This window comes from Enhydra lutris, unplaced genomic scaffold (genome assembly GCF_002288905.1).
Source record: "Enhydra lutris kenyoni isolate GAN:26980312 unplaced genomic scaffold, ASM228890v2 scaffoldscaffold3, whole genome shotgun sequence".
Lineage (NCBI taxonomy): Eukaryota > Metazoa > Chordata > Mammalia > Carnivora > Mustelidae > Enhydra > Enhydra lutris.
In genome coordinates, this window is record NW_019154087.1 from 18026493 (window position 1) to 18040553 (window position 14061).

At 38.7% G+C, this 14061-nt stretch overlaps 1 protein-coding gene across 1 annotated transcript in view; it reads right to left on the reverse strand.

Annotated features, from left to right (window-relative positions):
- Positions 1–14061, reverse strand: part of LOC111152577 (ankyrin 2) — a 326153-nt gene that overhangs the window by 189583 nt on the left and 122509 nt on the right. The window contains exon 2 of the mRNA XM_022511070.1: positions 7672–7773. Coding sequence (XP_022366778.1) covers positions 7672–7773 — 102 coding nt within the window. The remainder of the gene's footprint in view (positions 1–7671; positions 7774–14061) is intronic.

The following is a 14061-nucleotide window of genomic DNA, read 5'->3' on the forward strand; positions in this document are numbered from 1 at the left end:
TGAGAGAAGCACTTAATCTAAAGGGGCTTTTCTCAGTCTGGAATCCCTTGATGTGTTCTCTAGGATCTCAGGCTTCTCTGAGAATGTTTTATTTGACATTTTCATTTTAGCGCCAATCAAAAAACGTAATAGAAGCATATTTTGGATCATCTGGATAATCACATTTAATTATCATCTAGTAATTTCTTGGTCATGTTTATGACTGTGTCAATTGATGGCAAGTGATTACTGAAGGAACACCCAAATTTTAATGAAGTATTTCTCAAACCGAAGCATGTGGATATATTCTCAAGCTTCCAAAAAAAGGCTCCTCTCCACTTAGAAGAAATATTGCCTTAAGAAATGGTTTGTAAACATAACCTGATAAAACTTTCCTTCCATCTAGAAAGCAGAATAGAAGTTTGAAGAGGCATGACCAGAACTTTCCTAAGTACTACAGAGAATTACAAGTTCTCTAAAAGAAATGATGACAATTCTGATTAAGTTGGAAGCAATAAACTTATTAGAACTTCCTCCAAACCTGTCCATCCGGCTGCTCTAGTCTGAGTGAAATCATCAGTTACGGCCATACGACTTAATTAAATTCCATCTAACTGCAATCGACAGAGCCCTACTTTGGTCTCCTGAGTGTACCTAACACAATGGGTTTTCACACGTATAATGTGAGCCCCCAGGAGTCTCCTTCTGAGATAGAGAAGTATGTTGAGCAGATAGATTATAAGGTGTGCAGTACAGTGATAAGCATATTATAGACATGCAACAAAGGTAACTGTTATTTGACACCATAGGTATTATTATTTCTCACTTCAAGAATGGATAATTTGAGACTCAGATTAATTTAAGTGACTGGCCAAATGTCTGGGTCCATTCATTCATTTATCATTTATTTATCAACTATAAACCGGATACATCTTGTGTGCCCGTCCTCACTCGCTGGAGCGACATTCCATGAATAATCTTTAAAATCATTTTATTCATCCCCTTCCATGCACCCTCAGTTCACTCGCCTTTCTCTATCTGGACTCCACATGCTTAGCTAAGCCACATTCCTCATCATATATGACACTCTATAAATAACTGCCTGTGAGTCCATGTCTGACTATGGCTGTGGGAAAACACACATCCACGCGAGCTGGTCCCCATCCCCGAGCAGGCTCTCAGTGCTGCCTGACAGTCACGCTCTGCCGCCCTTACTCTCTCCTCCACTCTCCTTGATGAGTGCTTCCTACCTTCTCTCTCCTCTCAGTTAATGAATCTTCAACCCTCTTTATTCTCCTTGTGACCTCAACCTTCATCCCTGACTCCTCTCTTTTGTGCTTATCCTACATTAAATCCACCCAAAAAATCCATCAGCTCTATCTTCAAAATACATCCAGAACCCAACCAGGTCTTACCATCTCTCCTGCCTGTTGCCCGGGTCTAGAACATTTCATCTCTGACCTCAAGTATTACCAAAGTGTTTCCTCCTCTGCCCTTTCTCCTTTTCAGTCTGAGGGTTACTATTTAAACCTAAGTCAGCTTAAGTCACTTCTCTGCTAAAAACCCTCCAATCACTTCTCTTCTCTCTTGGAATTAAAGCCAAAGTTCTTAAAGTAGCCTACAAGGTCTTATATGATGACTTGGTGCCACCGATGGCTTTCCCTGACCTACTTCTCTTCCCCTGATCTCCTACTACTCTGGCTACCCCACCATTCTTGGTGGACCCAGAGCACATCAGGCATGCTCCGTCCCTGGAGTTTTCTCACTGGTCAAGCCTTCTTCTAAAATATATTCCCTCCCAACAGTGCAGGGCTTCCTTGGTCAAATTCTTCAGGCATTCTTTTGACCATCCTACTTAAAATGACACACCCCTTCCCTTTCACTCCCTCTCCTTTTCCCTTGTTGTATTCTTTCCCTGCCATTTTATTACAGTCTCTCTTTTCACATATTTTACTTTTTTGCTTGGTGATTATCTCTCTCTTATCATGTTGTAGATTCTAAGCTATACAAGAGCAGGTTTTTGTCTCTGCTTTCACTGCACCTAGAACAGTGCCTGCCACACAGTAAACACACATTACATGTTTGAATAAATAGATGAACAAACCGTGAGCCTTAATTCAGATTGGTGGAAAGAATGTGACTATAATGTTATTATAATATCTGAGATGAATTAGGGAGAATGGAGGGGCTCCTGGAGTTATGTATTAAAATCCATGTCTTTGGGGCACCTGGGTGGTTCAGTCACTTAAGTGCCTGGCCCCGGCTCAGGTGATGATCCCAGGGTCCTGAGATCGTGTCCCACATCAGGCTCCCTACTCAGCGGGAAGTCTGCTTCTCCCTCTCCCTCTGTCAAATAAGTAAAATCTTTTTTTAAAAAGTCTATGTCTTTTAGTCATAGGAAAAGAGCATTCAACAGAATTTCTAGAACATAAATTGTTCTGTTTTCATCTAAACCACTGAAGGACAGTACTTCAGAAGACAGTCACAGAAATACTTTGCATGAAGCTACCCTCGGCATTTGTTAAATGAAATAAGAGTTGCACTTCAAACCTCTTCATAAATTTGTGAGACAAAATGTTTTAGAGTTAGGGACAAGTAGCTGATGAAAAGTCTCTACTGGAATTACTTTGCATTGAACAACTATCAATACTGAAATGAAAATTCTGGGGTGCTTGGTTGGCTCAGTCAGTTGAGTGTCTGACTCTTGGTTTTGGCTCAGGTTATGACCTCAGGGTTGTGGGATTAGGCCCCACACTGGGTTCCATGCTCAGCTCAGAGTTTGCTCCCCCTCTGCTCCCCCTCACACCCTGCTCTCTCACTCTCTCTCTTTCTCTCTCTCTCTCTCAAAAATAAATATATAAAATCTTAAAAAAAAAAAACAAACCCTGAAAATTCTAAGTGCTCAAAATACTGGTCAGACATTATTCAAATCTAGTCTGAATCAGCATTACTCGGTATTGAGCAAGGACCAGTATTAATGCCCTAAAGAGAATTAGAGAATAATACAGAATCCAAAAACAAAAGGGCATGTATAACCAGAACCAGACAGATGCACCACCATTTGCTTCTTCTAGATGAGAGGTCGAATGATAAATATGTGACAATATTATTTGCAGATATATCTGTGCCCCATTTAACTGGTTAGGAAACTAGATATAGTTCATTCAGTAGTCCATTAATTCTAGGAGTTCAATTCTCAAGTATTCATCTTTGTTGCCTTTATAAATTCAGAGGCTAATATAATTGGTTTTGGTATTTTTTAAAGAAGGTCCAGACTGGATGGATCCAAATGGCATTGGTAAAAAAGATTTTAGTACCAGAAAAAATATTTAATTTAACCCAAATAAAAAGAAACTGTTACCAAATTGCTACTAAATGTGACCTTTCCTATTTGATGACACAAGCTACAGGAATACCTTTTATGATCTGTTCTGCCTATGAGAACCAGCACCACTTTTGCTAAAGCTTAGGTGGAGAATCAATATAAAAAGATTATACTATTATAATAAGGATTATCATCTGCCACTATTTATTGAATGCATATTTTCCTAAGCATTTTGCAAACATCTCATTTAATGATCACAACAATCCTATGACTCCAGTGTTGTTAATGATCCCGACTTTACATCGAGAAAACCGAGTCCTGAAAAAACTGAATGCCCAGAGTCACATAGCTGGTTAAGTGGATAAAATGAGAATTTGGATTCCAGCACCCACATTCTTAAAGTGATTTCCAAAAATGCTTTGTGGTCTGAGTCATAACTATGTGAACATATGACAAAGTCACTGTTGAGTGTACCTTCTTGTTGGTAAAGGCCTGGTATTTTGGAACATTAATATTATTTTGAAAATGGTGCTTTGTTTGACCTTGCCTTCTGTTTCTGAGAAAGGAAGTACAGGATCTAACTGATAATTTTGGATCTTTACACTTCGGTAGTAAAGAGTCAAGACCAAAAATCAGGACACGTTAAAAACTGTTAACTTCCGGGGCGCCTGAGTGGCTCAGTGGGTTAAGGCCTCTGCCTTTGGCTCAGGTCATGATGTCAGGGTCCTGGGATTGAGTCCTGCATCCAGCTCTCTGCTCGGCAGGGAGCCTGCTTCCTCCTCTCTCTGCCAACCTCTCTGCCTACTTGTGATCTCCGTCTGTCAAATAAATAAATAAAATCTTTAAAAAAAAAACCCAAAAAACTGTTAACTTTCGGTGTCTTATCTAGGAGTATGGCCAATAAATGATAAGTGATATACTTTATTTTAAAGTCACTGCAGTGAAACCAATCAATGTTATACATGGGAAAAGTACCTGAATCTTCTGAGCCTTTTATTGATTTTTAACTGGGTATACATTTTTTATGAAAAGATTATAGAGTGTATTTTTAATGTCTGCATGTTAACCTTGTTTGTAATATTATTAGACTGTGAACAAGGACTAAAATAAAAAAAGCATTAAATATACATGAGTTTCAGATAGGGAGCAAATGCTAAGATTTATTCACTTTTCTGAGTGTACAAGAGATAACAAAATAAATACATTACTCGTCTAGTCTTTTAAAGAAAACAGAGGTTAAGAGATTTGTAACTACTTAGAAAAGAAAAATGAAGACTTGAAGTTTTGTTTTGTTTTGTTTTGTTTTTATAAAGTTGCTCTGTGCCAAAATTAAGAATTTTTCTCATATCCTTTAAATGATTAAAAGTCAAATCATATTTTTGGATTAAATTTCAAAATTCTCATGGTAGTTAAGAGATAAATTTTATAAAGAAAAATTTTTCATCCAAATTTTAGTTTAAGGAATCTCAGAACGCCAACACATGTGATATTTTTGGAAAGCCGATGCAGCCCAGATTGCCTTTCATTGAGAAATACAGCAGGGTACAGAAAGTCCTGGTTTCTATGTTACATGTCATGATGCTCCGCAGAAACCCAGGCTTACTAGCAAAATAATGGACACTTTTTCTTCTCTTCTTTCATATGCCCTTTTAGCTTTGAGCTTTTACATATTTAAACATAGCAGTATTTTGGCTAAAGAGTTGCCTCTTTTGCCTTCCTAGTTGTTTAGAAATTATTTTCTATATTTTATTTGCATTTTAGTCATAATCCTGGTAGTGGTGCTCTTTGACTTAAAAGTTCTTTTACCTATGGGGCGCTTGGGTGGCTCAGTTGTTTGGTGGTCAGCTCTTGGTTCCAGCTCAGGTCATGATCTCATGGGTCATGAGATCAAGCCCACCATCAGGCTCTGCACTCAGCAGGGAGTCTCCTCTCAGATTCTTTCCCTCTGCACCTCCTCCAATTTGGGTTTTTATTCTATGTCTCTGTCTCTGTCTCTCTCTCTCTAATAAATAAATCTTCAAAAATATAAAAACTAGGGGCGCCTGGTTGGCTCAGTGGGTTAAGCCTCTGCCTTTGGCTCAGGTCATGATCTCAGGGTCCTGGGATCGAGCCCCGCATTGGGCTCTCTGCTCATTGGGGAGCCTGCCTCCACCTTTGTCTCTGCCTGCCTCTCTATCTGCTTTGATCTCTCTCCTTGTCAAATAGATAAATAAAATCTTTTGAAAAAGTGTGCTTATAATTTAAAAAATATATATAAAAACTAAAATTAGGGCACCTGGGTGGCTCAGTGGGTTAAACCTCTGCCTTCAGCTCAGGTCATGATCTCAGGGTCCTGGATCGAGGCCCACATCGGGCTCCCTGCTCAGTGGGGAGCCTGCTTCCACCTCTCTGCCTACTTGTGACCTCTCTCCCTCTCTCTCTCAAATAAATAAATAAAATCTTTTAAATAAATAAATAAAAACTAAAATTATTTTAACCATTATGTTAATTTAAGGATGAATCAAGTTCTTTTTACATTAACAAAGGTAGATTAAAAAAAGATCTGAGCTTCAAGATAAATGAAACTGCACTATACACTCTGAAGGAGGATCCCGCTATCTCAGGACCATGTCTTGCTGTGGAAAACACTAGCACATGGGAGACAGACAGATCTGTGTGACCCTGAGAACATTACTTAACCACTTGCGGGTTCTGTTTCTGCATTTGTAAATTTCAGCAAATGCCTACTTCATAACATTTGTCTCTGCTGTATGAAGCATCATATGTAAAACCCCTAGCAGAAAGCCTGATACACAGTGTCTAGTTAACATTAGTCATTTTATTTCTCTAATCTCTATTTACTCTACATTCTTGAATAATAATAAAGACCAACATCAGACAACAAGACTTACTTCATACCTAGCAAATTCAGATAATTGAGGAGACTTGATCTCATATGCTGTATGGAGTTCAATTTTAATTTTTCTGATTCTTGGTGAATTCTGTATAGTAATTATAATTAGTAAATGTACACCCTAAAAATTTCTTTCCATAATTTCACAATTTAATTTACCTTGCAACCCAGTGATAGAAGAGTGAGTGTGTTATTATCTTGTTTTAGAGATTAAAAAAGTGTTCATTTCTGAATTGAAATGACCTGATAAAAGTGGAAATGGAATTTAAATTTCAGTCACTAGGCTCTCAGTTTTGTGTGGTTTCATGACGCTGTGTTACCTTTTTACAAAAATAAATGTTCTTCCATTTTATAGCAACATGTTATTGGAGAATTGGCCACTATAAGAAAAATATGTTAGGCATTAAAAACTTGTTGAGGTAGCTCAAGAAGTTAGGTTGGTCTATGAAGCAGATAAAAACTGAGTATCATTTACTTTTTGTTAACTTTAAATCAGCCAGTACTATTCACTTCCCAGTCAGCTCTGTCAAACATACACATACACACACACACACACACACACACACACACACACACACACACACCAACATTTAGCACACTGTGGTGAACACTGAAGGCTACTAGACACTTTATTCATGGCATAAAAATCTTCGTCAAAAATAGCACAAAAATCTCAACATCCACAGAACCAAATAATATCCAAAATGTATGCTATTATCTAGAGTCCTTATTGAATGAATATGATAAATGAATAATCCAAACACTTCATTTAGGCTAACAGTTTCAAACTCTTCTCATTCTAATCCATATTTTAAAACTAATTAGAGAGAAAGGGGGGAAATAATTTTTATTTTATTCTGTCATCTCTTTTTTTTGAGAGAGAGAGAAAGAGAGAGCATGTGCATGTGAGGGTGGGGAGGGGCAAAGGGAGAGGGAGAGGGAGAGGATCTTAAGCAGCCTCCATGCTGGGGGTGGAGACTGATGTGGGGCTTGATCTCACAACCCCAGAGATCACGCCCTAAGCTGAAATCAAGTCAGATGCTTAACCGACGGAGCCACCCAAGCGCCCCTTTTCTCTTATTTCTTTATCCCACATTTTAACACTCAGTTGTCCATGAGTAAAACGCATACGGCAGAGAAGAAAAAAAACCAGAGTCTGGATTACCAGTTGATGATAAATGAGAAATAAAACATTAGTCTCGGTCAATATTCCAGCCGAGAGCAGCCCAGATCATTTCACAGACAAAACTGACATTCGGTTGTTATTTTTGATCTATCTCCTTTGCTGCAGTCTTAGGTCTAGATACAGCCGTCTGAGGCTTCAGAAGTTGGTGAGGGGATGAAAATGGACTTTTGTAAGTCTGAATCACTGATATTTTAGTAAATGCAATAGACAAAAAAATAACCTGGGGCTCCTGGCATACTTCTATAGACCATGAGTGTTTCTTCATTGTGCACAGAGCCATGTCCTTACCTGATTGCAGGTGTTGATGTCTATGCCCCCCTTGAGATATTCCACTACTTTGTCCAGGTTGCCTGCTCTGGCAGCACGGAGGAAGCTTGCATTGCTGTCAGACTACGAGAAAGAAAAAAAAAAAAGACCTCCAGTGAATTATTGTTAAATAAGGACATACAAAAGACAGAAAGTCAAAAATGTTTACAATGCAAGTAAGAAAAACTTTGGTTGCAAACACTCCAATCTTGAGTTTAAAACACTGAATAATAATTCCCAGGATAGGGTGGCAACTTTGTAGTATTTCTAGAGAGTTGTTTAAAGTAAACGGGAAATACGTTCTGCTATATTAAAGATGTAAAAGAACTCTTGAAATAAAAATCATTACTGCTTTATTTTAAATCTTCAGCCACATTTGAAGATGAATTTACACGACTCCCAAACCCAAAGCTACCCATTCATTTTAGCTTCAGGATGCTTGTGACCTTATAGTGAGCCTAATGTCAAGCCAAAAAGGAGTTGGAAAAGTAAAAGAAATTAAAGGGACTGGCCTTCTTTTTTTTTTCTTTTTCCTTTACCGTTTTGGTTTCTCAGATGAGTCTGAGGGAGAATGCTGAGTATGGGTCATTTGGCAGTCATCTGTCCTCATTACAAGGGAAAAACAGAAAGCTCCAAGGATGCTTTGAGGAAAGAGGATAGCACTAGTTGGCAGGTGTGGACTAGGCCAATGCAAATTTTGTGATCCCAGTGATTTTGGAAAAACAAGATTAAATTTAACCCAGCTGACATAATACCAGACGAAAACCCTTGGTAAAGATAAGCACTCATAATGGGAGTCTGCTTTTTAACTCCTCTTCTTCCCCCAGGGCCTCTCAAAATCTGATCCTGGAAGAAACAGCTGAATTTTCGCCACAGAATGTCCAGAGGAGAGTTGCTCCAGACATGAAGCTACAGTCACCCAGCGGCTCTCGCTCGCTTGCAGAGCCTGACTTTCGAATCTTAACCCAATAACTTTGATAAACTTTGTTAGGTTCTAAAACACTGGTGTAACTTTATAACTCTTCCGGTGGTATGGTATCTGACTAAAGAAGATGTGGTAACATGAAAAGGGATGTCACTGACCTACTAGGACCTGAGACACAGTTGTGACAGCTCATAATCCCGCACTCTCCCGGTAGGCTCCCCTGCCTCTCTCCCTCGAAGAATGTGTTTGGCAGGGGCTCCTGGCACACTCTTTCAGACCTATTCATCATGACTGGTGATGATGTACAGAGATAGAAATGGAAGTATTTTCTCTGGGAGTCTCAAATTGGGAATTATTTGCATATTGTTAAAATGATTTACACATGGGAAGATGGAAAGCGGTAGGACCAAATTACCTCACATTTAACCCAAATACCATAATGACATGTATTTACAAATCAGACAGATAATGTATGAAGAGTGGAAGGTATGACTGAAATCTATACATCTGGAATTCATGCTCTGATGTTTCAGAAGTGGATCATGGTCTGGCTGCTATCTGACCGTTCTTCCCTCCCTACAAGGCCGCCATGCCTCACTCTTTGTCCCTCCTGAGAGCCCTGCCCATGGCAGGGTGCCCTAAATATATCTGCAATGCTGAAGTGACTGAGTTGTGACTCATTTTAAAATGCCTGCTCTAGGAAATTATTTTGTGGTTTGTGGCAAATTCTAAACTCCAGGAAGATTTTCTACCTCAGGTTTCTTGCCACAGCACTTACAAGGGAAAGATAATGCTAGGCATTATGTTCTGTCAATATCTCACAGGAAACATCATTTACTGTAAAACAACTAAAATTAAATAATATTTGGGCATAGAAAGTATGACATTATTTGCCATATATAGTTTTAAAAAATAGATCTATGTACTATATGTTATATATAATATTAAAAAATTATGCCTAGCACTACTGCCATGTTGTACACGGGGCTTAATAATTATAGCTGACATTTATCATTCACTGGGGGGTCAGGCACAGAGCTAAGGGAGTCAGCGAAATGTAGTATATCCTTAATATTCATGATAATATTATGAGAGATAACCTATTATTATGCTCATTTAATAAGTGAGGGAAAGGCTTAGAAGGTTTCCAAGGTCACCCAATTATTCAGTGGAAGAGCCAAGATTTAACTTATGTTTATCAGCCTAGAGCTAGTCTTAACAGCTACTCTATCTCACCCCTCCAAAGCATCAAGGCAGAAGTTACTACAGATACCTAACCTAGGAGCTACATGTTTGTTTCAGTTGTGAGAACCACTGTTATGCTCTTGGTCTACATATCTGCTCTGTAAATCATGGCACTTGCTAAAAAGAGTTCCCCAGCTGAAGAGAGAATTCCTGGCTGACATCCCTGTCCCCACATCTCTCAGCCATCTATACACCTAGGAAAAGTAAGAGTTAGGAGCGCCTGGGTGGCTCAGTGGGTTAAGCCTCTGCCTTTGGGTCAGGTCATAATCTCAGGGTCCTGGGATTGAGCATTAGGCTCTCTGCTCAGCAGGGGAGCCTACTCCCCCCCCCCCCCCCCCCCCCCCCCGCCGCCTGCCTCTTTGCCTACTTGTGATTTCTCTCTCTCTCTGTCAAATAAATAAATACAATCTTAAAAAAAAAAAGTAAGAACTGGCTTGAGAAAAACTACTTAAAACCATAAGCATTTGGGAATGAGGAAAGAGGTGGTAAAGTACACATTGCATCAAAAAAGCCAGGGGGTGCCTGAGTAGCTCAGTGGGTTAAAGACTGCCTTCGGCTCAGGTCATGATCCCAGAGTCCTGGGATGGAGCCCCGCTTCGGGCTCTCTGCTCAGCGGGGAGCCTGTTTCCTCCTCTCTCTTCACCTGCTTCTCTGCCTGCTTGTGATCTCCATCTGTCAAATGAATAAATAAAATCTTAAAAAAAAAAAAAGCTGACTATCTCTATCTACACGCCTAATATGATTAAACTCAGGAACTAAGATCAGGGTGTCCCTATCATTCCTTTGAAAAAAAGAATATCATGCATAAGTAGAGCTAAGAGGGAGCACTTGATCCCGAAGGGTTGAAGAAAGCCCTACAGACATGACTGTGGACACTTAAAGGAAGGTGTTGGTCTGAAGGGAGCTGGAGCAGTGGGCAGTGCCCAATAGACCCGCCTAGAACCTTCCTTAGGGAATGGGCATTACATGGAAGATTGCTTTTGCCATTACATAACTGGTTTTCATAACTGCTTTTCACTTTTCTGAAGCAAACTTCTCAAATGTAGGTACAAGTAAAAGACTTGCATCCAATCCCTGGAATTTTAGCAAAATAAATTCCCAGTGTTCTGGAGGGTCTAGACCCAATGGAAATGTGACATCTGAGCCATCCAGCCAGGGATGTCTTCAACAGTGAGTCATTGTGGCCTTTGCTATGAGTTGGATTCTTTCAGAATCCGTTAAAAAATTTGGTTTTCTGGAAGTGAGAAAATGCATTATAAATGCATTTTGCAAATGCAAATAAATGAAAGTGTTATTAGAAAACAGTTCCAGAACATGGGTTTCAAGAACAAAATTAAAAGGAAATTACAAATTTTATATACAGATATTGACATCATTTTAGATGAAAACTATAGACCTGCATGAAAAAATATATATTATATATAATATATATATTATATATATATATAAAGAATATATATTCTTTTCCCACTTCCACATAGACACAAGCATACCATCCCTTACAATGAGGTCAATCTGTGATTAAAGCACTTGACACAAGAGCTTAAGATAAACAGTAGTCAGTCTGGTACCTTCAGTCAACACTGAGATGAAAGAGGATTCAGGGACTCCCGGTGAAAGATACAGCAACTTTTACTATACCATGTTTCCCTCTGAGTATGGCAAAAGGAATTATTTCCAAATTAAGCGTAAGTAGGGGGAAGTATGCTTTCAAGATAGATTGTTGTCTCTTGGATCAACCAGGAGATTTCACACATAACAGCTCAATAAAGAGAAAATGAGGCAATAGCAGCTCCTTGGGGGAAAGTCTCCAACAAATGTAAAACTAACCTCTTTCGGCTCTGCTGCTTTATGTCCCTAGGACTCCCAAATCCTAAAACCAATTTTATTTATTTATTTATTTATTTTTTAAAGATTTTATTTATTTATTTGACAGAGAGAGATCACAAGTAGACAGAGAGGCAGGCAGAGAGAGAGAGAGAGAGAGAGGGAAGCAGGCTCCCCGCTGAGCAGAGAGCCCGACACGGGACTCGATCCCAGGACCCTGAGATCATGACCCGAGCCGAAGGCAGCGGCTCAACCCACTGAGCACCCAGGTGCCCCCTAAAACCAATTTTTAATTATGCTTATAAAGTCTGATTCTGGACAAAGAATTCAAGTGCTGAGCCCCACTATTTTAATCTACAACAGATGGATGTCATTAAAACTTGCCCCTTTTACTACCCTGGTGTGGCATCTCAAGCCAAGAAAGAAAAATTTCCTTTAAAATTCCTCTTGACACAGTTCTGTACATTTTTTGTATCAGAATTTTAGAAAAACAGGATACTTTCTTAGCACCCAGCAGGGTGGACATGAGAGGCAAGAGGAATGTGCCTTCACAGAGACACATTGTATCTTAAAGAAGTACTTCCCCAAAGTCCAGAGGCATACTCACAGGTTTCCAGGAGTTTGCCACAAGGTTTTTTTGTTGTTTTTTTTTTTTTTAAATTCTGTGCTTACATTTCAATAATAACTTAATATAAATATAAGCATGTTCCAGGTCATCTAGACGGTTACCCTTTAAAGAATACAACCATGTAATTTGGGTATAAACTTTTGTGCTTATCATTCGGCGCATAACAAGAGAAGTAGAGATGACACATAGATGCAGGATATGCAAAACGGTTTGCTGTGGGGCAGAGTATGATCAGAGAATCTGATCATTACACACGGCAGGACAGCATACATGATAAAACAAAAGAACAGCAGTCAGCAGCCACATTAAAGTAGCAAATAAACATAAGGCTCAGATGCTGTCTTTGCACGGTTCAACTCACATCAACCATTAGCAGCGAGTGTAATAGAACATCCATGGTGAGACATTTCTCAGTTCCCAATTCTCACTTTCCCTGGATTACGGATGTACAAGCCTGCACCGCAATACTAATTTCATCTCCAAGTAAATAGAGCTTTAAATGTTTATCAAATGGCATGCCAGTGAAACTGACATTAGTAAATTTCTCTGATAGCTTGAAGTTTTATTCTGAAGTGAAAAACAAAACCTTACAGGATTAATAATAGTTTGTACAACCTATACAGAAAAGATACCCGTTATGTTATTTTCATCAGAAGCATATTAAATTATAGATATCTGAGGTTAGACCTCTTGACTATTAAGCCCAATATCTTATTTAGTTTTAGTCAGTTCTACCCATTCTATTAAATTGGAGTCAGGGATTTGAAGAATGCTCATTTTGTGGTTTTGTTTATGCTTAATTTGTAAAACCTTCCTTTTAGTAATGGTTTAAGGTTTTTAGGAGTTTTGTGTCCTTTGCATTTACATTTAAATTAACACTATGTAAGATAACAACCCTAGAGGTCATGAACTTGTTTTTATACTTTGAAAGAGTAGACGACATTATTAAAGTTTGAGAAACACCAGTCAAATAGTATAAGTCGGCCAGCAGCCTCTACTGGCCCAAAGACAGCAAAGCAGAGAACTTCCTTTAGTCTGGCTTTCAGTAGACCCTCCACACATATTGGCTGATTAACCGCAAGGAAAACACATGTTCCCTGTGGAATTTTAATAATTTGCTTATTTTCTTAGGATGCAGCTATTCCTTTATAAAAACAGGATGGTTTATCGGCCTAGCTGAGATTCACATTTTTAGAGTAATACAAAATAAATAAAATTTATTAAAATCACTTGGGGGGAAAAATCTTAATAGGAATATCATGAAATAGAGGACAGTTCTACAATTCCTTAGGTCTTGTCCTAGGAATGCTGGAGAAGTTAACTCCATGTCCACCAAATCACAAGTTGTATGATAAGTCTTTGTGTATCTCAGTTTCCTTATTAAAAAAATAAGGGTACTTCATAGAGTTGCTGGAAGAATTAAAGAAAATGATTTGACAGTGCTTAGCCCAATGATAGGCACAAAGGACACACTGAGCTTGTTTTATAATTGTGGTTTTTCTTGTAAATGATAAATGAAAATAAGAACAGCAAATCTAAGTATAGATGGATACGCATGATCTTCTTTAAATATGAAGGCCGTTGCCAGAAGACCAAAGTATTTGAAAATACTTTGATGTGTGCAGGCATAAAAGGACAAAAAGGGAACCAGAATGGGAGAGGTGTGGTCTGTTTCCAATAATAAAGATTTTACAAGGCACCCTCTTTGTGATAGATCAATGCTCTTACTTAAATAACCATACTTCTG